At 38.6% G+C, this 23,938-nt stretch overlaps 2 protein-coding genes across 2 annotated transcripts in view; one reads left to right on the top strand and one right to left on the bottom strand.

The window, feature by feature from the left end:
* LOC104939209 (titin-like) overlaps positions 1-18,439 on the bottom strand; it is a 34,894-nt gene extending 16,455 nt beyond the window's left edge. The window contains exons 1-12 of the mRNA XM_027288180.1: positions 17,864-18,439; positions 17,221-17,288; positions 15,756-15,899; positions 14,136-14,213; positions 13,823-13,855; positions 12,579-12,848; positions 11,945-12,217; positions 2,595-2,864; positions 1,964-2,236; positions 1,446-1,715; positions 818-1,084; positions 302-571 (exon numbers count right to left, since the gene is read on the bottom strand). Of these exons, the coding sequence (XP_027143981.1) occupies positions 302-571; positions 818-1,084; positions 1,446-1,715; positions 1,964-2,236; positions 2,595-2,864; positions 11,945-12,217; positions 12,579-12,848; positions 13,823-13,855; positions 14,136-14,213; positions 15,756-15,861 (2,110 nt within the window). The 5' untranslated portion in view covers positions 15,862-15,899; positions 17,221-17,288; positions 17,864-18,439. The remainder of the gene's footprint in view (positions 1-301; positions 572-817; positions 1,085-1,445; positions 1,716-1,963; positions 2,237-2,594; positions 2,865-11,944; positions 12,218-12,578; positions 12,849-13,822; positions 13,856-14,135; positions 14,214-15,755; positions 15,900-17,220; positions 17,289-17,863) is intronic.
* A 3,180-nt stretch (positions 18,440-21,619) lies between these two features.
* Positions 21,620-23,938, top strand: part of LOC109139830 (uncharacterized) — a 19,705-nt gene continuing 17,386 nt past the window's right edge. Inside the window, exons 1-3 of the mRNA XM_027288179.1 lie at positions 21,620-21,707; positions 22,395-22,427; positions 23,398-23,610. Of these exons, the coding sequence (XP_027143980.1) occupies positions 21,671-21,707; positions 22,395-22,427; positions 23,398-23,610 (283 nt within the window). The 5' untranslated portion in view covers positions 21,620-21,670. The remainder of the gene's footprint in view (positions 21,708-22,394; positions 22,428-23,397; positions 23,611-23,938) is intronic.

The following is a 23,938-nucleotide window of genomic DNA, read 5'->3' as shown; positions in this document are numbered from 1 at the left end:
AAATATGTTCATATATAAAAATGATCATTTGCTGCTGCACTGCTAAATGCTGCCATTTTTGCCTTTGGTGACATACCCTCAGAGGGATCCTATCCCAGCTCACAATGACAAGAGTAATATTACAACCTGGACCGCCAATTAACTGAAACCTATGAGTTCACTGAAGTAGTTGTGCTATATTTCTGAAGCAGACTGTTAAATGATGAAAATCACACAAGTCATTGCAAATATGTAATGAAACACAACATAAATGAAAAACATTAAAAACATTTTGAATGAGTGAATGAATCTGAAAACTTACATGATACTGTCAATGTGGTGATATCACTCCACTCTGTTGAGGAATATGAGCCCCTTTTACCCTTACACCAGTAGTATCCACTGTCAGACTCAGTAGCGCTGCTGATCCTGTATTCACTGTTTGTTGATGGTGTGTTTAATCTGTCTGGTCTCCATTCATACGTCCAATCAGTGCCTCCACCTCCCTCGATCTGACATCTGAGAGTGATCGTCTCACCTTTGAATATCTGAGGCCAGTTGGGTTGAAGGGTCAAACTGGCCTTGCTGGAAACTTCACATAAAAAACATTTAGTTAAAATACAAACAGGATTAAAAACTAAACAGATAAAATGTAATTGTTTTCTGCTATGATCCTGATGGTAATTACGTGAGTAAATTTCTATTCTGCAGCAAAATAAAATAATGTTCTTTTTTACTACTGGAACAAAATATATTATTATTTAGTATTTTCTTCATTACTAATAACAGGTTTCAATAATGCATATTGTATTATTCCTGAACAAATGAATAAACTCACCAGTTTTCTGAACGGTAACTTCATTGCTTTTTTCTGTGAAGAACGGTGGATCTCCTCTTCCTCCTCTGCAGTGGTACAGACCTCCTTCTGAGACACGGATAACTTTGTGTGGTACACCATTCCTTATGGACTGAGCTTCAGAGGAGTCAGATGTACGTTTGAACCAGTCGTATTTCCAGTCAGCAGAGCCCTCCACAGAACAGGTCAGTGTCACAGTGCCCCTCACTGGTATTTTGTCTGCTGTCAGTCTGGGTTCAGGTTTTTTTGCTGTTCAGTTTAGAGAAAAAACAAAACAAGTTAATATGTTGAATCAAATTTCACTCAAGAAATGTTTTTTACTCCCTAACAGACTTAAAAACATTGATTGTAACAGACTTTAAATAATTATAGTTACACAAACCATTACAAACATGCCACACATGACTCTTCTCAGTCAATAATAAAGATCATTTATGGTGATCATGTGGTCATGGAAATAGTTAACAGCTAGTTGATGAAATAAGTTGCCCTGTTGCTGAGTTCAGCAGATTCAATATGATTTAATATTCACTATGAATGATTATATTCAGTTATATAAGTGTCTTATGTTTTAACATTTTCATTGTGAATGAAAGATAATCAAACTTACATGATACTGTCAATGTGATGCGATTACTCCACTCTGTTGAGGAATATGAGTCCCTTCTACCTTTACACCTGTAGTCTCCACTGTCGGACTCAGTAGCACTGCTGATCCTGTATTCATTGTTTGTTGGTGGTGTGTTTAATCTGTCTGGTATCCATTCATACGTCCAACCAGTGCCTCCACCTCCCTCGATCTGACATCTTAGAGTGATCGTCTCACCTCTGAATATTTGAGGCCAGTTGGGTTCATGGGTCAAACTGACCCTGTTGGAAACTGTTCACATAAAAAACATGCAGTTAAAATACAAACAGGATTAAAAACTAAACAGATAAAATGTAATTGTTTTCTGCTATGATCCTGATGGTAATTACATGAGTAAATGTCTACTCAGCAGCAAAATAAAATTATGTTCTTTTTTACTACTGGAACAAAATATATTATTATTTTGTATTTTCTCCATTACTAATAACAGGTTTCAATAATACATATTGTATTATTCCTGAACAAATGAATAAACTCACCAGTTTTCTGAACGGTAACTTCATTGCTTTCTTCTGTGAAGAACGGTGGATCTCCTCTTCCTCCTCTGCAGTGGTACAGACCTCCTTCTGAGACATAGATAACTTTGTGTGGTACACCATTCCTTATGGACTGAGCTTTAGAGGAGTCAGATGTACGGTTGAACCAGTCGTATTTCCAGTCAGCAGAGCCCTCCACAGAACAGGTCAGTCTCACAGAGCCCCTCACTGGTATGATGTCTTTGTCTGCTGTCAGTCTGGGTTCAGGTTTTTTTGCTGTTCAGTTTAGAGAAAAAACAAAACAAGTTAAAATGTTGAATCAAATTTCACTCAAGAAATGTTTTTTACTCCATAACAGACTTAAAAACATTGATTGTAACAGACTTTAAATAATTATAGTTACAAACCATTACAAACATGCCACACATGACTCTTCTCAGTCAATAATAAAGATCTTTTATGGTGATCATGTGGTCGTGCAAACAGTTAACAGCTAGTTAATGAAAAAAGTTGCTCTGTTGCTGAGTTCAGCAGATTCAATATGATTTAATATTCACTATGAATGACTATCTTAGTTATATAAGTGTCTCATGTTTTAACATTTTCATTGTGAATAAAAGATAATCAAACTTACATGATACTGTCAATATGACGTGATTACTCCACTCTGTTGAGGAATATGAGTCCCTTCTACCTTTACACCTGTATTCTCCACTGTCAGACTCAGTAGCGCTGCTGATCCTGTATTCATTGTTTATTGACTGTCTGTTTAATCTGTCTGATGTCCATTCATACGTCCAATCAGTGCCTCCACCTCCCTGGATCTGACATCTGAGAGTGATCGTCTCACCTCTGAAAATCTGAGGCCAGTTGGGTTGAAGGGTCAAACTGGCCTTGTTGTAAACTGTTCACATAAAAAACATGCAGTTAGAATACAAACAGGATTAAAAACTAAACAGATAAAATGTAATTGTTTTCTGCTATGATCCTGATGGTAATTACATGAGTAAATGTCTATTCTGCAGCAAAATAAAAGTATGTTCTTTTTTACTACTGGAACAAAATATATTATTTTAGTATTTTTCTTCATTACTAATAACAGTTTTCAATAATACATATTGTATTATTCCTGAACAAATGAATAAACTCACCGATTTCTGAACGGTAACTTCATTGCTTTTCTCTGTGAAGAACGGTGGATCTCCTCTTCCCCTCTGCAGTGGTACAGACCTCCTTCTGAGACATAGATAACTTTGTCTGGTACACCATTCCTTAGGACTGAGCTTTAGAGGAGTCAGATGTACGTTGGAACCATCGTTTTTCCAGTCAGCAGAGCCCTCCACAGAACAGGTCAGTCTCACAGAGCCCCCACTGTATGATGGTCTTTGGCCTGCTGGTCAGTCTGGGTTCAGGTTTTTTTGCTGTTCAGTTTAGAGAAAAAACAAAACAAGTTAATATGTGGATCAAATTCACTCAAGAAATGTTTTTTACTCCATAACAGACTTAAAAACAGGATGTACACAGACTTTAAATAATTAGTTACACAAACCATACAAACATGCCACACATGACTCTTCTCAGTCAATAATAAGATCATTTATGGTGATCATGTGGTCGATGGAAATAGTTCACAGCTAGTTGATGAAAAAGTTGCCCTGTTGCTGAGTTCAGCAGATTCAATATGTTTTAATATTCACTATGAATGACTATATTTAGTTATATAAGTGTCTCATGTTAACATTTTCATTGTGAATAGAAAGATAATCAAACTTACATGATACTGTCAATGTGACGGGATTACTCCACTCTGTTGAGGAATATGAGTCCCTTCTACCTTTACACTTGTATCTCCACTGTCAGACTCAGTAGCACTGCTGATCCTGTATTCATTTGTTTGCTGTGTGTTTAATCTGCTGTGTCCATTCATACGTCAACAGTGCCTCCACCTCCCTGGATCTGACATCTGAGAGTGACGTCTCACCTCTGAAATCTGAGGCCAGTTGGGTTCACGGTCAAACTGACCTGTTGGAAACTGTTCACATAAAAAAAACATGCAGTTAAATACAAACAGGATTAAAAACTAAACAGATAAAATGTAATTGTTTTCTGCTATGATCCTGATGGTAATTAATGAGTAAATGTCATTCTGGCAGCAAAATAAAATAATGTTCTTTTACTACTGGAACAAAATATATTATTATTTTAGTATTTCTTTCCATTACATAACAGTTTCAAAACATATTGTATATTCTGAACAAATGAATAAACTCACCAAGTTTTCTTGAACGTAACTTCATTGCTTTCTTCTGTGTAGAACGGTGGATCTCTTCCCTCCTCTGCAGTGGTACAGACCTCCTTCTGAGACATCGATAACTTTGTCTGGTACACCATTCCTATATGGACTGAGCTTCAGAGGAGTCAGATGTACGTTTGAACCAGTAGTATTTCCAGTCAGGGAGCCTCCACAGACAGGTCAGTCACTCACAGTGCCCCTCACTGGTATGATGGTCTTTGTCTGCTCTCAGTCGGTTTCAGGTTTTTTTGCTGTTCAGTTTAGAGAAAAAACAAAACAAGTAAAATGTTGAATCAAATTTCACTCAAGAAATGTTTTTTACTCCAACAGACTTAAAAACATTGATTGAACAGATTTAAATAATTACAGTTACACAAACATACAAACATGCCACACATGACTCTCTCAGTAATAATAAAGATCATTTGGTGATCATGTGGTCGTGCAAATAGTTCACAGCTAGTTGATGAAAAAAGTTGCCCTGTTGCTGAGTTCAGCAGATTAATATAATTTAATATTCACTTGAATGATTATATTTAGTTATATAAGTGTCTTATGTTTAACATTTTCATTGTGAATAAAGATAATCAAACTTACATGATACTGTCAAGTGAGGGGTTCTCCACTCTGTTGGGAATAGATCCCTTCTACCTTTACACCATAGTCTCCAGGTCGACCAGTAGCGTGCTGATCCTGTATTCATGTTTGTTGATGTGTGTTTAATCTGTCTGGTGTCCATTCATACGTCCAATCAGTCCCTCCATCCTCCCTGGATCTGACATCTGAGAGTGATCGTCTCACCTCTGAATATCTGATCCAGTTGGGTTGAAGGGTCAAACTGACCCTGTTTGAAACTTCCACATAAAAAATGTCAGTTAAGATACAAACAGGATTAAAAACTAAACAGATAACATGTAACTGTTTTCTGCTAATCCTGATAATTGTACATGTTGGTCTATTTGCAGCAAAACAACAACATACAAATGCACTTCAACAGCCTACAGCACAACAGTTCTGTTGCAAACTGATAGAAACTACTCAAGGGTTAGCGAAGTACAAAGTAGTGTTAATAAAAGGCGTCAGCCATCATTCAGAAACACACAGAGTGAGGTAAGTTAAAAAAAATCTTTGTGGTTTGTGTTTCTTTCCTGTTTGCGAGGTGAAACTAGTTTAGTGGTGTGTTTTGTGGCTGATGAACTGTTCTGCTCTTTTAGAATAGCTGGTGGATTTTTACTCATGCTGCAGTGAGACTGAGGACAATTATGAACGTCTTCTTTTGCTTATTTTACAAACCATCACACTCTCACAAAAAGTTAGGGATATTCAGGTTTTGATTAATTTCAGAGTTCTCCTAAAACGCACATCAAACTGTTCATGTTCAGTACTTATTGCATAACATGCAATAAGTAACATGACAAGTTACTGAGACGTTGACATTTTTTGTTGTGGTATACCCTGTTGCTGTATGAGCAACGGCGTATATAGCAGCAAACAACTATGTAAATTATGTAAAGTGGAGGGAGTGACTGACTGACTGACTCGTGGTACTGGCTCTAAGGCCTCAGTGCTTGGTTCTCTTTCATTCTGCCTGTGAAGTTGTTTAGACCAATGTGTGAAAACAAAATGAGCTCTAATGTTCTGTTTGACATCAGTATCAGCTCATCATTAGATTCCTGACACAAATATGCATGCAAAACTGTATATATAGTCATTTCATACTTTTGTTAAATAAATTTACTTTAAAAAGTAAAATGAAAAAACACAAATGCATAAAGAGGAAGTGAGAAAAACTTTTCTCACCTTCAGCATGTATGTAGAGGAGTGTATCAGAACTAGAATAAAGATTAAAACTTCATCAGATCTTTAAATCACAGTATCAAACATTTTTGTGATGATGTTCTGTAAGTTGGTTATTGGGCAATAAAACGAACCAAAAACTCTTAAAATCAAATATAACCACATGCCCTGCAGTATACTGCATATACTGCATGGATTGTGCAAATACAAGTGCAAAAGTAACTAGTCCAGTCATGTAGTAAAACACGAGTCTGCTTCTGAAAATCACAAAGTTATAAAGTCACAGATACTACAGAATAACTCCAGTACACGGAGCAAAGTGTGCCCCATCTTCACATCGAGCACTGACACGTCGCTCTGTTCCTCTGATTCTGAGGAATATTTCGACTTTGTATATAATAATGCAGCAGAGAGAGGGAGAGAGAAAGGCTTTTTCTAACTGCACAGTATAGGCGACCAGTTCTACTTCCCTTTCACACAACCTCAACAACCGCAGTAGTTTCTAAACTGTCACAGTTTAGAAAACATGTTCACATCTGCATACTGCAAATGTATTAGCTCGTCTCTTGTGCAAAAGTTTGTTCCAGAGAAGAATGGCATAAAGTTCACAAAACTAAAACCAGTACATTAGTCAACATGAAATCATAAACATTTTGTAAATGTGTGCATGTTATGCAGTATGTGCACATTGTTCTTGCATCCAATGTCTGTATTGTGATGGGGTGTGTGTGTTGTTATGTGTAGTTGCTTGTCACTACACTCCAATTCCCCATAATGACAGGATTTTAGAATTATTTGCAAATGTAAATGTGAAACAATCACGTTGACAAACGTATTCAGACCTTCACTTATCAGACAAACAGGTAAAACCTGTACAAAATACAAACAAACCTTGTGTGAGCTCATGAAGTACTTTTAAGAGTGGCTGACATATAGGTGATTCCAGGAACAGATTTTATATATCAAGTTAGTCTGTACAACACAAACATGTTATGTCACTGTGTCTATAAATTTTATGGGTTGTTTGTTCTTTCTTTGTATTTTTTTTTATGATGCTTCAGATTTGAACAAAAATAGTCAAACAAACACCGAAACAAACATTTGTCCTTGTGCTATTACTTCTACCTAGAGTCTGAGAAACATTAGCATAGCAAGAGAGAAAAATTAAGGGCTTTACATTTCCTCTTTCTACACCAAGCTGTGCTGCTGTATAGCAGGAATTAGTCATCACTAATTAACCAGCGCTAATGGTGTCACACATGCATAGAGAACAGCTCTACATGAGGAAGCCTGCTGTCCTGTTAGTGGCACGTCATACTTTCAGTGGCTGCACTCACCACATGCCTGGCCTGGACACTTTTTAGTTTTTAGTTTGGGTGGAAATTATACTTTAGAGTATTTTTGAACTTATTGTTGATTTTGTGTTGTTTTTAAAAGAAAAAAAAGAAAAGAAACAAGTTGAGTAGCAAGAATCTGTAGGGCACTATGTCACTAGAGTGGGTAATGTGATGTGGCATGCCACACCTAGACTGTGGTCCTGATCATAAAATTACCTCATAATTAATCAAAAATTGTAAGACATTTAAACACCTGAAAACCTTTGCACCCCTGGGAGGAGAAGGTTTTTCGACCCAGGATTGGGGACAAACAGGAAATTCTGAAGGGAAGTGTTGTGCACCAGAACAGAGGCAGGTGGACTGGCAAAGAAACCGGCCTAACCATCCTCACAGTCAACTTACCTGAACAGTTACCGACAACAGCCTCAAATATGGACAGAGGTTAGTTTGACGACAAAAGACTACAGTACTCGATGATTTACAGCAGTCCAACCAGGCCTCTGACTCCGTGGACAACAAAACCTTTTTCTTTGTCATACAGATCGCTTTACAGACCTGTAAGAGTGAGTGAGACAGAGCCAGAGCTGGAGTGTTGCACTCTGTCAGGACTCACTGTGAGAGGCACATTGCGTTGGAACCGGAAGAAAACACAGCAGCATCATGCCATCAGCAAGGAAATACTGCCAGTACAAGGTTAAATCTGTGAGGATAAAAGGAAAAAGAAGATTTTTTTGCTATACCTTGTCAGCTGTGCAAACATCAATAATGGTAACCCTTGCCATCAGTGTGGACAACAGGCATCATTACCCAAGACAGCCTTAACTTCTTGGAGGTCCCAGAATCAGCACCTGGGACAGCGGCAGACACAGCAGATTGTTTTTAGATCCGGCTGAACGACCTTTATCACAGCTCAAAGAAATTAAAATACTCGTGTCTATATCTGCAGATTTTCTAAGTATCTTAGACCGCTGGGCTTGAAATTTAAGAGAAACGTGGACACCAGAGAAAACAGAAAAACCTTGCCAGTCTTACTGATGTGGTGGCCTTGCTGCAGTAGTGGTAATGACTCAAGTATATAGTGTCTATATATGTATTTACTGGTTATTGAAAGCTACATTTCTGGCATCAAAATAAAGCAAGTAATGCAAATGACTTAAGCGATTTCCATTACACAGTAAGACTCAAGCTCAGCCAGCAAAGTTTTCTCCACAACCGTACAGTTTACACCCATTTCTCATTTAACCTCACTTAAGATGGAATTCATCTTACAGACATCTAACTAGCAAACTACTGGTCCTCAGTTAATGTGGAGGCAAAGAACGAAGAAACACAAAGCATACTTACATTTCCCTCGCCTGCTGTTTCGGCACAGACAGGTGGTGCAAATGCCTCTTTCATGTTCAGTCCCATTGCCTAGGTCTATGATTCAACATATCGCCAGAGGGTCTTTCACTTGCGAGAAAAAAAAAAGGCAGATCCTCGTAAAAGGTTTTTTTTTTCTGCTTTTCAAAAGCAGACAGGATTATTGTTATGAGCCCACGCATGACCTCTAAAGGGGAGCGCAGCATTTAGTTCCATGCATTTTTACTGCAACAGCCCACAAAAAGTGGAATAGGTTGTCTTTTTTTTACATTTTTTAGGCTGGTCGAACAAGATAAACATACATATGTGCACAATTATTAAAAAAGTGTTGTTGTTTTTTTATAATATGTCCCCTTTAAACATCCCTTTAAGTCCCTTAAGTTACTAGTTCCTTCCTTTCATGTTATTTCCTTTAACCCGGGTTTCAAATTACACTAGTTCCACTCAGTTTCTTGTTTGTTTCTTAGCCCCAAGAATAAAACATTTTCAAATAAAACTGAAATAAATGCCATTATTTGGGTTTTGTTTTCAATCTGTTCCTACCGACTTCAACGATACACATCAACATCAGTGATGGCAGATGAATGGCTCGCTGAACTGCTTGTGATGTCTGAAACAAAACAAAACAAAAAAAACACAGCCTAAACACAATGTGCAGAACAGTCACAGAACTTCTTGGTTTCATTTTCAGACTTTATAATATGAGGTAGGATTTACTGACATCTAGGGGCGAGGTTTGACTTGAACCCACCATTCCAACCATGAAGGAGAAACTACGGTACATAAGGTCCATATCTAAAGTCAGTGTACGTTTAGTCTGTACTAGCTTTGTAAAAACAAGACAGTTCAAAATCTCCCTCTGTAGATATAAAACAAAAACAAACATTCTTATTTTCAGGTTATTTTACACTAATGAAAATAGAATTTATCCTAATGTCTGCATTTTTGGGTACCTTTAAATGTTACACACCTGGACCATAAGGAATTGAATCTACAATAGAACGAATTGAACAGCGATGTCTATTATGACTTAATTGTTTTCTGTCCCACAACTGAATGCAATATAGTTTTCTTTACATTTAAAACACACAACATTAGCTTTAACCCATTACAAACATGCAGAAATGTCCTAACATGCTCCTCTTGGCTAGCAGAATGCACATAACACTTACCTCGAAACCCGACCGGATACATCTATGTCATGTCGTGGCTACGACGCTGTTTAATTCCGTCCTTGAGCTGGTTGTTTTCCATTCATACTCCCACTCAGTGTCTCCTCCATTCTTGATCTCACATCTGAGAGTGATCGTCTCTCCACTGAAGATTTCAGACCAGTTTGGTTGCAGAGTCACAACAGCCTTGTTTACAACTGTTCATGTTCAAGAATTCACAGTCAGGAAACAAAAAAGACAAAACAGTAAAAATCTACATCAAAGCATAGTGTCATTAGTCTTTTTATCAATTAATAATTATAAATGCAAAATAATGAATGATAAATAATTCTGTTTCAAAAACAAATGCCAAACTCACCAATTTTGTTGATACTGATTGAATCACTGTACTCTGTGTAGTAAACTGGCTCTCCTCTTCCTCCTCTGCACCAGTAGACTCCTTCCTGTGAGACTCTGATTTGTCCAGTTGAGAGTAAAACATCTTGTGTGTTCAGGGGTTCAGAGGTTTTCTCTCCTCTGTACCAGAAGTACTTCCAACCAGGTGATGATGTCTTCACAGAGCAGGTCAGGGTCACACTGCCCCCTACTGGAATGTCTCTGTCACCAGCACTCAGATCAGCCTTTGGTCTGTTTGCTGTTTAATTTAGAACAAAGGCGAAAAACAGGAAAAAAAACTGTCACTGTGATTTAGTCTAATTTAAATAATGCATCAGGCAAGACATATTTTATTTAAACTTGAATTAAGTTCTATTGTAAAATTAACATTAAATTAAATTCACACATACTGAATACACACTAGTTTATTTCTATCAAAGGACCTCTGTTGCATGTCGTACTCCTCTCTCTTTGTTTCTCGTCTGTATCTGTACTGTAACTATGCAGCAGCACAATTCACCAAATTTGCTACAACAAGCTGCATTTTGTATTTTGTAATCTGAGATATTTTCCTCATTTTGACATAACAATCATTTGTGATCTGTGTAAAAGACACCATGAAGCACTGTGTTGTGTTTGGATTGTTTGATTAAAGATGCAACATGTGTTGCTCATGCTTTCACACTCTTTCTCAGGTCCAATCAAAAATGTAGACAAAGCCAGAAACTCTATGAATTCATAAAATATAATAAACATGTTCATATAAAATAAAGATCATTTGCTGCTGCACTGCTAAATGCTACAGTTGTGCAGGCCTTTTGGTAACATGAATAAATATTAATGTTAATTTATCAGTTATCTGTAGTCACTTATCATTTGCAGAGTCACAGGGAACTGGATCACATCCCAGCTCACATTGGACAAGAGTAAGATTACACCCAGTTGTCCAAAGGTAGGAACCTTCTTACTGTGGGGAACAGTGTTAAACTGCACCATCATTATTAGGTTCTTTAATATTCTTTGATAATTTGTGTACATCCCTGTGAATGATTATATTCAGTTATATAAGTGTCTTATGTTGCATCATTTAGATAACATTTTCATTGTGAATGAAAGATAATCAAACTTACATGATACTGTCAATGTGACGTGATTACTCCACTCTGTTGAGGAATACAAGTCCCTTCTACCTCTACACCAGTATTTTCCACTGTCAGACTCAGTAGCGCTGCTGATCCTGTATTCATTGTTTGTTGATGGTGTGTTTAGTCTGTGTGATGTCCATTGATACGTCCAACCAGTTCCTCCAGCTCCCTCGATCTCACATCTGAGAGTGATCGTCTCACCTCTGAATATCTGAGGCCAGTTGGGTTGAAGGGTCAAAATGGCCCTGCTGGAAACTGTTCACATAAAAAACATGCAGTTAGAATACAAACAGGATTAAAAACTAAATAGATAAAATGTAATTGTTTTCTGCTATGATCCTGATGGTAATTACATGAGTAAATGTCTATTCTGCAGCAAAATAAAATAATGTTCTTTTTTACTACTGGAACAAAATATATTATTATTTTGTATTTTCTTCATCACTAATAACAGGTTTCAATAATGCATATTGTATTATTCCTGAACAAATTAATAAACTCACCAATTTTCTGAACGGTAACTTCATTGCTTTCTTCTGTGTAGAACAGTGGATCTCCTCTTCCTCCTCTGCAGTGGTACAGACCTCCTTCTGAGACTTTGATAACTTTGTGTGGTACACCATTCCTTATGGACTGAGCTTCAGAGGAGTCAGATGTACGTTTGAACCAGTCGTATTTCCAGCCAACAGAGCCCTCCACAGAACAGGTCAGTCTCACAGTGCCCCTCACTGGTATGATGGTTTTGTCTGCTGTCAGTCTGGGTTCAGGTTTTTTTGCTGTTCAGTTTAGAGAAAAAACAAAACAAATTAATATGGTGAATCAAATTTTACTCAAGAAATGTTTTTTACTCCATAACAGACTTAAAAACATTGATTGTAACAGACTTTAAATAATTATAGTTACACAAACCATTACAAACATGCCACACATGACTCTTCTCAGTCAATAATAAAGATCATTTATGGTGATCATGTGGTCGTGCAAATAGTTCACAGCTAGTTGATGAAAAAAGTTGCCCTGTTGCTGAGTTCAGCAGATTCAACATGATTTAATATTCACTTTGAATGACTATATTTAGTTATATAAGTGTCTCATGTTTTAACATTTTCATTGTAAATGAAAGATAATCAAACTTACATGATACTGTCAATGTGATGATATTACTCCACTCTGTTGAGGGATATGAGTCCCTTCTACCTTTACACTTGTAGTCTCCACTGTCAGACTCAGTAGCACTGCTGATCCTGTATTCACTGTTTGTTGATGGTGTGTTTAATCTCTCTGGTGTCCATTCATACGTCCAATCAGTGCCTCCACCTCCCTCGATTTGACATCTGAGAGTGATCGTCTCACCTCTGAATATCTGAGGCCAGCTGGGTTCACGGTTCAAACTGGCCTTGTTGTAGACTAAAAAAATATGCAGTTATGATACAAACAGGATTAAAAACTAAACAGATAAAATGTAATTGTTTTCTGCTGTAATCCTGATAATTCTAATTAAATGAGCACATGTTGGTCTATTTTGCAGCAAACCTAAAAAAACAACAACATACAAATGCACTTCTACAGCTGCAGCACAACAGTTCTGTTGCAGACTGATAGAAACTACTTTAGGGTTAGCGAAGTACAAAGTAGTGTTACTAAAAGGCGTCAGCCATCATTCAGAAACACATTCAAAAAATCTTTGTGGGTGTGTTTATTTCTCTGTTTGCGAGAGTGAAACTAGTTTAGTGGTGTGTTTGTGGCTGATGAACTGTTCTGCTCTTTTAGAATAGCTGGTGGATTTTACTCATGCTGCAGTGAGACTGAGGACAATTATGAACGTCTTTCTTTTGCTTATTTTACAAACCATCTACACCTCTCACAAAAAGTTAGGGATATGCAGCTTTTTGATTAAATTTCAGAGTTCTCCTAAAATGCACATCAGACTGTTCAGTGTTTCAGTACTTATTGCATAACATTGCATAACATGCAATAAGTAACATGACAAGTTACTGAGACGTTGACATTTTTTGTTGTGGTATACCCTGTTGCTGTATGAGCAACTGTGTATATAGCAGCAAACAACTATGTAAATTATGTAAAGTGGAGGGAGTGACTGACTGACTGACTCTTGGTACTGGCTCTAAGGCCTCAGTGCTTGGTTCATCTTTTTCATTCTGCCTGTGAAGTTGTTTAGACCAATGTGTGAAAACAAAATGCAGACTCTAATGTTCTGTTTGACATCAGTATCAGCTCATCATTAGATCTCTGACACAAATATGCATGCAAAAACCTGTAGTAATATAGTCATTTCATACTTTGTTAAATAAACTTTACTTTGTAGAGTAAAATGAAAAAACACAAATGCATAAAGAGGAAGTGAGAAAAACTTTTCTCACCTTCAGCATGTATGTAGAGGAGTGTATTCAGAACTAGAATAAAGATTAAAACTTCATCAGATCTTCAAATCAACAGTATCAAACATTCTTGTGATGATATTCTGTAACTTGGTAATTGGGCAATAAAACAAACCAAAAACTCTTCAAAATCAAATATACCACATGCATATACTCCATGCTCCAATCCATGCAGTATACTGCATATACTGCATGGATTGTGCAAATACAAGTGCAAAAGTAACTAGTCCAGTCATGTAGTAAAACACGAGTCTGCTTCTGAAAATCACAAAGTTATAAAGTCACAGATACTTACAGAATAACTCCAGCACACGGAGCAAAGTGTGCCCCATCTTCACATCGAGCACTGACACGTCGCTCTGTTCCTCTGATTCTGAGAAGATTTTCGACTTTGTATTAATAATAATGCAGCAGAGAGAGGGAGGAGAGAAAGGCTTTTTCTAACTGCACAGTATAGGCGACCAGTTCTTACTTCCCTTTCATACAACCTCAAACAACCGCAGTAGTTTTCTAAACTGTCACACTTTGACATGTTCACATCTGCATACTGCAAAGATGTATTAGCTCGTCTCTTGTGCAAAGGTTTGTTCCAGAGAAGAATGGCATAAACAATTCACAAACATAAAACCAGTACATTTAGTCACATGAAATCATCAACATTTTGTAAATGTGTGCATGTTATGCAGTATGTGCACATTGTTCTTGCATCCAGAATGTCTGTATTGTGATGAGGGTGTGTGTTGTGTATGTGTATGTTGCTTGTCAATCTACACTCAATTCCTCATAATGACAGGATTTTAGAATTATTTGCAAATGTAAATGTGAAACATCACGTTGACAAACGTATTCAGACACTTCACTTATCAGACAAACAGGTAAAAACCTGTAAAAATACAAACAAACCTTGTGTGAGCTCATGAAGATATTTTTAAGAGTGGTGCTGACATATAGGTGGATTCCAGGAACAGATTTTATATATATCAAGTTTGTCTGTACACACAACATGTTATGTCACTGTGTCGAAATTTTAGGGGTTGTTTGTTCTTTCTTTGTATTTTTTTATGATGTTTCAGATTTGAAACAGAAAGTCAACAAAACACTGAAACAAAACATTTTGTCCTTGTGCTATTACTTTCTACCTAGAGTCTGAGAAACATTAGCATTAGCATGAGAGAAAAATGAAGGGCTTTACATTTCCTCTTTCTACACCAAGCTGTGCTGCTGTTATAGCAGGAATTAGTCATCACTACATTTATACCAGCGCTAATGTGTGTCACACATGCATAGAGAACAGCTCTACATGAGGAAGCCTGCCTTGTCCTGATAGTGGCGACGTCATGACTTTCAGTGGCTGCACTCACCACATGCCTGGCCTGGACACTTTTTAGTTTTTAGTTTGTGTGGAAATTAATACTTTAGAGTATTTTTGAACTTATTGTTGATTTTTGTTTTGTTTTTAAAAGAAAAGAAAAGAAACAAGTTGAGTAGCAAGAATCTGTGAGTGCACTATGTCACTATGAGTGGGTAATGTGATGTGCATGCCACACCTAGATCTTGTGGTCTGATCATAAAATTACCTCATAATTAATCAAATTGTAAGACATTTAAACACCTGAAAACCTTTGCACCCCTGGGAGGAGAAGGTTTTTCGACCCAGGATTGGGGCCAAACAGGAAATTCTGAAGGGAAGTGTTGTGCACCAGAACCAGAGGCAGGTGGACTGGCAAAGAAACCGGCCTAACCATCCTCACAGTCAACTTACCTGAACAGTTACCGAACACAGCCTCAAATATGGACAGAGGTTAGTTTGACGACAAAGACTACAGTACTCGATGATTTACAGCAAGTCCAACCAGGCTTCTGACTCCGTGGACAACAAAACCTTTTTCTTTGTCATACAGATCGCTTTACAGACCTGTAAGAGTGAGTGAGACAGAGCCAGAGCTGGAGTGTTGCACTCTGTCAGGACTCACTGTGAGAGGCACATTGCGTTGGAACCGGAAGAAACACAGCAGCATCATGCCATCAGCAAGGAAATACTGCCAGTACAAGGTTAAATCTGTGAGGATAAAAGGAAACAGAAGAATTTTTTGCTATACCTTATAAAGCGACATTGGTGTTTGAAACATAACCTTGTCAGCTGTGCAAACATCATTAATGGTAACCCTTGCCATCAGCGTGGACAACAGGCATCATTACCCAAGACAGCCTTAACTTTCTTGGAGGTCCCAAAATCAGCACCTTGGACAGCGGCAGTGACACAGCAGATTGTTTTTAAAGATCCAGAGCTGAACGACCTTTATCACAGCTCAAAAAAAGAAATTAAAAATATCTCGTGTCTATATCTGCAGATTTTCTAAAGTATCTTAGACAACGCTGGGCTTGAAATTTAAGAGAAACGTGGACACCAGAGAAAACAGAAAACCTTGTGCCAGTCTTACTGCGTGTGGTGGCCTTGCTGCAGTAGTGGTAATGACTCAAGTATATATGTAGTCTATATATGTATTTACTGGTTATTGAAAGCTACATTTCTGACATGTAAATAAATGCAAGTAATGCAAATGTACTTAAGCGATTTCCATTACACTAGTAAGACTCAAGCTCAGCCAGCAAAGTTTTCTCCACAACCGTACAGGTTACACCCATTTTCTCATTTAACCTCACTTAAGATGGAATTCATCTTACAGGCATCTAACTAGCAAACTATTGGTGCTCAGTTAATGTGGAGGCAAAGAACGAAGAAACACAAAGCATACTTACATTTCCCTCGCCTGCTGTTTCGGCACAGACAGGTGGTGCAAATGCCTCTTTCATGTTCAGTCCCATTGCCTAGGTCTATGATTCAACATATCGCCAGAGGGTCTTTCACTTGCGAGTAAAAAAAAAAAAGGCAGATCCTCGAAAGGTTTTTTTTCTTTCTGCTTTTCAAAAAGCAGACAGGATTATTGTTATTAGCCCACGCATGACGTCTAAAGGGGAGCGCATGCATTTATTTGCATGCATTTTTACTGCAACAGCCCACAAAAAGTGGAATAGGTTGTCTTTTTCATTTTTACTGCAACAGCCCACAAAAAGTGGAATAGGTTGTCTTTTTTTTACATTTTTTAGGCTGGTCGAACCAGATAAACATACATATGTGCACAATTACTAAAAAAGTGTTGTTGTTTTTTTATAATATGTCCCCTTTAAACATCCCTTTAAGTCCCTTAAGGTTACTAGTTCCTTCCTTTCATGTTAAGTTTCCTTTAACCCTGGGTTTCATTATTACACTAGTTCCAGTCAGTTTCTTGTTTGTTTTCTTAGCCCCAAGAATAAAACATTTTCAAATAAAACTGAAATAAATTGCCATTAGTTGGGTTTTGTTTTCAATCTGTTCCTACCGACTTCAACGATACAGCATCAACATCAGTGATGGCAGATGAAATGGCTCGCTGAACTGCTGTGATGTCTGAAACAAAACAAAACAAAAAAACACAGCCTGAATACAAATGTGCAGAACAGTCACAGAACTTCTTGGTTTCATTTTCAGACTTTATGATATGAGGTATGATTTACTGACATCTAGTGGCGAGGTTTGACTTGAACCCACCATTCCAACCATGAAGGAGAAACTACGGTACATAAGGTCCTATCTAAAGTCAGTGTACGTTTAGTCTGTACTAGCTTTGTAAAAACAAGACAGTTCAAAATCTCCCTCTGTAGATATAAAACAAAAACATAACTATTCTTATTTTCAGGTTATTTTACACTAATGAAAACATAGTTATCCTTAATGTATTCCATTTTTGGGTACCTTTAAATGTTGGACCATAACCTGGACCATAAGGAATTGAATCTACAATAGTACAGAATTGAACAGCGATGTCTATTATGACTTAAATTGTTTCTGTCCCACAACTGAATGCACATCAGTAGTTTCTTTTACATTTATAAACACAAACACATTAGCTTTTAACCCATTACAAACATGCAGAAATGTCCTAACATGCTCCTCTTGGCTAGCAGAATGCACATAACACTTACCTCGAAACCCTACCGGATACATCTATGTCATGTCGTGGCTGCGACGCTGTTTAATTCCGTCCTGCGCGCAACTTCAATCCCCACTGGAAACGATTCAGAAGCGAAGCGTTCATCCCGCCCGACTTTGTTTGGCTCATATTTGGTTGTGTTTCTTAATTCATGTGCTTCTAAATATGCTTCTACACGTGTGAATATGCTACGTAGTTTATTTGTTTTGCTTTTGTCTGTTTTTACGACCAGCGCACGGGGTATTTTATTATGAAAATTCACCGGATTCTCTGTTTATGTGTCTGGCTTCAGCCAGCTCGAGGCTGCTTGCAGTGTCCGTCAAAAATAGAACAGCCGAGTGGTGGCCCGCACTGAACCTGACAGCGGCGGAGCCGGTGGGGTTTAAAACATTGACTAGAATGGCCGGGAATCACTGAGGCGACCACAGCTCGCTGCTCGCGGTGTCCATCAAAAATAAAACAGCAGCGTATTTCAGGCAGAGCCGGAGTGGAGGCTGCTGAATGATTGGCCGTTTGCCTGTTACTGGTGACGTCCGGGGATATGATAGGCTGTTTCCGCACGCTGGGTCCACCCGTCTGTTAGCTGATTGGCTGTTTGTGTGTTTCTGCCGGCAAGAACGAACTCCATGAAGACAGCTCCGCTTCGATAGAAATTCGCTTCAAAAACAAACAACAAGCACAGTCACAAACACGAGACAACACACTCACCATGGCAGAAGGACCGGGCCCGCGGCATCGTCGTCAGTGCCACCACTAGTTTCGCTCAAAAAAAACAAACTTGTTGTTTCAAACTCGTTTCAGTCTTATTCTTACTACACCAGTATTATGTTTATCATGCACCAAACAAAAGTAATTAATACGTATTTATAACTTGTACAAAAACATTGCAGTTTATTAAAATAATAATAATAATTTAAAAAAGGCAGCAGTATCGCGAGATACCCAGAACCGGGATACTTTTGGTATAGTATCGTACTCATTTCGTGTCGTGACCACGATATAGTATTATTAACTTCTTCTCTTCACACAATGTTTTATCCTGAGTTTTTATTTGTTACTTTAGCACCTTCCAAATTTAAAATAACACACAATTCACTTGTTTTTGAAACTGACCCTTAATGCTAATGACCTAACCTGCTAACCTCCTGTGGCTAACTTACCAGGCTCATCCATCTATTTGGAGTTTGCCTCGAAGTTTCTCTTTCCACAGCCACTTTGCAGCTTGAATGTTTCTGTGGCGGCACACTCACTCCACTCGGCTCAAAGTGTGTTAAACTTACATCTGAACACATTTCTTCTGTCTTTTCACAGGATAATCTTGTCTGGCTGACTTCGTCTTTTGGAGGGAAAAGACGTTTCTCTCTGCGCGCGCAGCCGCCGAACAGCCGCGTGCGCGAGTAGTCCGCGTGTGAGGTGTTCAAGGAACATCAGGTAAATTACAGCTACGGAAGATTGTTGTTGTTTATGCATGCAAAGCAGTGAATAAGAGAATCGTAGACACTATAAATATCGATGTCTTTGACGTATCGAGGTTTTTGAAGAGCCGTGGTGAAGTTCAGGATGTGGTGGCTCTGGCTGGCCTCTGCAGCTGCTGATTCCCAGGTAAGGCTGCTGTTTCACTGGAATCTAAATTTGCCAAGAGGCAACCTCCATGTCTGTGAAATGTGTGACTTTGCACAACCTTTGCACAAGACATGAGCTGATATGTCTTTGCAGAAGGTGTAAACGTATCAGAGTTTGCTGTGGTCAAAACCACTGTGGTTGTTTGAGCTTTGTGTAAAAGGAAAGTAAGAACTGACCAGCTATACTCAGAAGAAGGTCTTCTCTCTCTCTGAAAAGCAGCAAAACAACCTTGTGGCTTCCTCATATAGATCTGTTCTCTATGCATTATACATCATAATGCTCATTTTCAATGACTCATTTTCTACCACATCCAGAGTGTATGACAATATATCTATTCTGTGTGAAACACATTAGCTCTGGTATGAATGTGGTGATGTTGTTCATGTGTCTTTCACACAACACACACCCTCATCGCAATACAGACACTGTGGATGCAAGAACAGTGGACATATACTGCATCACATGTACATGCACAGATTAACACAAAGTGACAAGACAATAAAATGTCAGTTAGTATGTGATATGAGGTGATTACATTTTATATTTCTTGATCTCGTAATTGTTTGTGCCATTTTTCTCTGGAACAAACCTTTGCAGAAGAGACGAGATGAAAGACCTTTGCAGTAGGTGAATGGAATAGAAATCTTTTATTGTCATTGTACAACAGACATACTGTAAGCACAACGAAATTACAGGGGGCTTCAACGACGTGCTGGTCCTAATATAGGTAATAGCAGAGTGTAGCGTCGATATAGACAAGATAAAAACCACAACATAAATACACCATTCACATGCACATGAGGTTATTGCACAGGAAGTTATGGAGGTAAAGTTATTGCACAAGAGATTTTGCTTGTTGGGGGGCTAGTGCATGTGTGCATTCAGGATGGTTGTGGCTCTGGTAAAAGAAACTGTTCCTGGTACTGTTTGTCCTGGCTCTAGTGCACCCGTAGCGTCTGCCAGAGGGCAACAGGTCAAACAGGTGGTGGGCGGGATGGATGTTGTCTCTCGTAATGGTCTGCGCTCTGCTGAGGCAGCGAGATGTGTAAATGTCTTTGAGGGAGGGGAGGGGGCAGCCCACGATCTTCTGCGCTGTCTTAACCACTCTCTGGAGCTTCTTCCAGTCTGCATCAGTGCAGAGGGAAAACCACACCGAGGAGCAGTAGGTCAGGATGCTCTCTACAGAGGAACGGTAGAAGGTTAACAGCAGCTTCTGGTTGATGTTGTTCTTCCTGAGCACTCTCAGGAAGTGCAAACGCTGTTGAGCCTTCTTGACAACAGCCTTGGTGTTTGCAGACCAGGACAAGTGTAGTAGTAAGTGTGGAAGTGGTATGGCTCTGTATGGCTCTGTATGCATGTTTAAAGTTAGTGTAAACATGATCTAATGTGTTACTCCCTCTGGTCGGGCACTTAACATGCTGGTAAAATTTAGGCAGGACGGACTTTAGATTTGCCTGCAATAATGTGGACGCCGTTGGGGTGGACCTGCTGGAGTTTGTTAATGATGTCTGATAGGACTGAGAGAGCTATGTTAACATTAACATCTGGTGGTATGTATACAGCTGTGCAGCTTAGCACGACTGTTAACTCTCTCGGAGAAAAAAGGGACGGCATCTGATGGTTGTGTACTCTCAGTCCGGTGAACAGTCTTTATGTTTGGTGAGAGTGTCACTGGCCCAGTTATTGTGTATATAAATACACAGACCACCACCTCTGCTCTTACCGGAGTCTTTGTTGCGGTCCCTGGACTTTCCGAGTTTTATTATCAGCATGGTGGTTTTGTAGACGTGATCTTTGTTCAGAGTGGAGGATTGTGTTAGATACGCAAATGGACTAGTTATTTTTGCACTCGTATTTGCACAGTGTATGCAGTATATGGCTGTAGTGATGTGTGGTGGACACATAGACGAACATAAAACACAAAAATAGCAGCGCGATTGCAGAGCTGTGAGGCCCTGCAATCTGTGCGCACCGCCATCTTTGAAAGGTGTGAACATGTCAAAGTGTACTGTGGTCAAAACCACTGCAGTTTGTTGAGTTCTGTGTGAAAGGAGGGGAAGAACTGGTTGACTGTACCCAAAAATTATAGCCGAGCTGCTGCGTTATTATTAATACAAAGTCGAACATTTCCTCAGAAGCAGAGGAACAGAGCGACGTGTCGGTGCTGGATGTGAAGATGGGGCACACTTTGTTTCGTGTGCTGGAGTTATTCTGTAAATCTGTGACTTTATAACTTTTGACTTTCAGAGTTTTATTATTAGCATGGTGGTTTTGTAGACATGATCTTTGTTCAGAGTATAGGATTGTGTTAGACACACAAAATGGACTAGTTATTTTTGCACTCGTATTTGTACAGTGTATGCAGTATATGGCAGTGGTGAGCGCTGTCACCTCACAGCAAGAACATTTGTGGTTTGAACCTTAGCTGGGGCCTTTCTGTGTGCAGTTTGCAGTTTGCATGTTCTCCCTGTGTCTGTGTGGGTTCTCACCGGGTACTCCACCTTCCTCTCACACTCCAAAGACATGCACTTAATATGTTAATTGGTGACTCTAAATTGGCCGTGAATGTGAATGGTTGTTTGTCTCTATGTCTCTAAGTGACTTGTCCAAGGTATACGCTGCCTGGTTTTGTAGACATGATCTTTGCGGAGGATTGTGTTAAATAGACGACTGGACTAGTTATTTTTGCACTTGTTTTTGCACAGTGCATGCAGTATGTGTTCTAAGGTATCATCACTTTTGAATATATTGTGTTGCTTTTTTAATTCTAAAGAGTTTTGTGTTTTTTTATTCTTACCTCTAGCTACTGTTGATTGAATGACAGTCACCACTGATCAAACTTTAAGTAGCGTTTGAAGATCTTTGAGTATTGTCTAATAAAGTTTTAATTTTTATTTTAGTGCTGAATACACTCCTCTACGTACACACTGAAGGTGAGAAATCATCTTTTCTTATCCACACAATATTTAACACAAATGCAAAAACAGGAAGTAATCTAAAGAAGAGTGATTTCAGTTTTGATCACTTCCTCTTTTTGCATTTGTCTTTTTACGTGCACATTTCATATTACTCCATGTACCAACACATACAATGACTATATTACTGAATTTTTACATGTATATTTATGTCATGAGACATGAGTTGACCCTGATGTCAAACTGTATGTTTGCTGAGTATGCTACCTTCATACAGATATGTTTTCTTTTCAATTTAGTTCAGTTTCATTCATATAGTGCCAAATCATAACAAGTTATGTCATGATATTTTCCATATGCAGATCTAGAATGTACTCTTTATAATATTATTTTCAGACTTGACAATTCCCACCATGAGGAGGCACTTGGCTTTAGTGGCAAGGAAAAACTTTATTTTGAAAGGCAGAAACCAGCTCATGGCCGGCAGCCATCTGCTGAGACCAGTTGAGTCAAAGGGCAAGAGAAGAGGGTGGAGGATACAGACAGAGACAGACAGACGGGGAGAAAAACGGGAGGCGGAGAAGATGCACAACAAGAATATCAATTATATTAAATAGAACCAGAAATTTCAATGATACTTCTCATGATTCAATGATTACTTCTCTTTAAATATCTGACAGCTGAATGCAGTATCCGTTTTCTTCACATGATTCTGCTGAATGTTTTACAGTCACTCACATGATTTTGTTTTATTCTCAATTTTAAATCAATAGGATGACTTCTATATTGATTTTTTATCAGTGATGCTAAATTACCATCTTTCCTCTTTTAGCTCTCTTTTTGTATCTGATAAAAAAAACAGTTGCTGAAAACTAGACCAACATGTATTCACATAATTACCATCAGGATTCTAGAAAAACAATTACATTTTATCTGTTTAGTTTTTAATCCTGTTTGTATTCTAACTGCATATTTTTTATGTGAACAGTTTCCAACAAGGCCAGTTTGACCCTTCAACCCAACTGGCCTCAGATATTCAAAGGTGAGACGATCACTCTCAGATGTCAGATCCAGGGAGGTGGAGGCACTGATTGGACGTATGAATGGATACCAGACAGATTAATAAACACATCATCAACAAACAATGAATACAGGATCAGCAGCGCTACTGAGTCCGACAGTGGAGAATACAGGTGTAAAGGTAGAAGGGACTCATATTCCTCAACAGAGTGGAGTAATCCCGTCACATTGACAGTATCATGTAAGTTTGATTATCTTTTATTCACAATGAAAATGTTAAAAATTAGTCTGGCGAAGGTGCATCGCTCATGTCCCCCCAACCCGGAGACCAGGTTCGAGTCCCGGGCAGAGGAAGAGCCTTCATCCCGGGGTAGTGGGCCCCCCCCAGGCGCATGGAGCCAACCACCAAAGTATATATTAAAAGAGATTTGGCCAAATAAAAAGCAGGACTAAGCCTCCATTAAAAATGACAACGCCTTACAATTCATTCATCCCTTCATAATAGCTTC

Source organism: Larimichthys crocea, chromosome XIV (genome assembly GCF_000972845.2).
Source record: "Larimichthys crocea isolate SSNF chromosome XIV, L_crocea_2.0, whole genome shotgun sequence".
In the NCBI taxonomy this organism is placed as follows: domain Eukaryota; kingdom Metazoa; phylum Chordata; class Actinopteri; family Sciaenidae; genus Larimichthys; species Larimichthys crocea.
The sequence above is the reverse complement of the archived record's forward strand: the minus strand, read 5'-3'. Positions and strand labels throughout refer to the sequence as shown.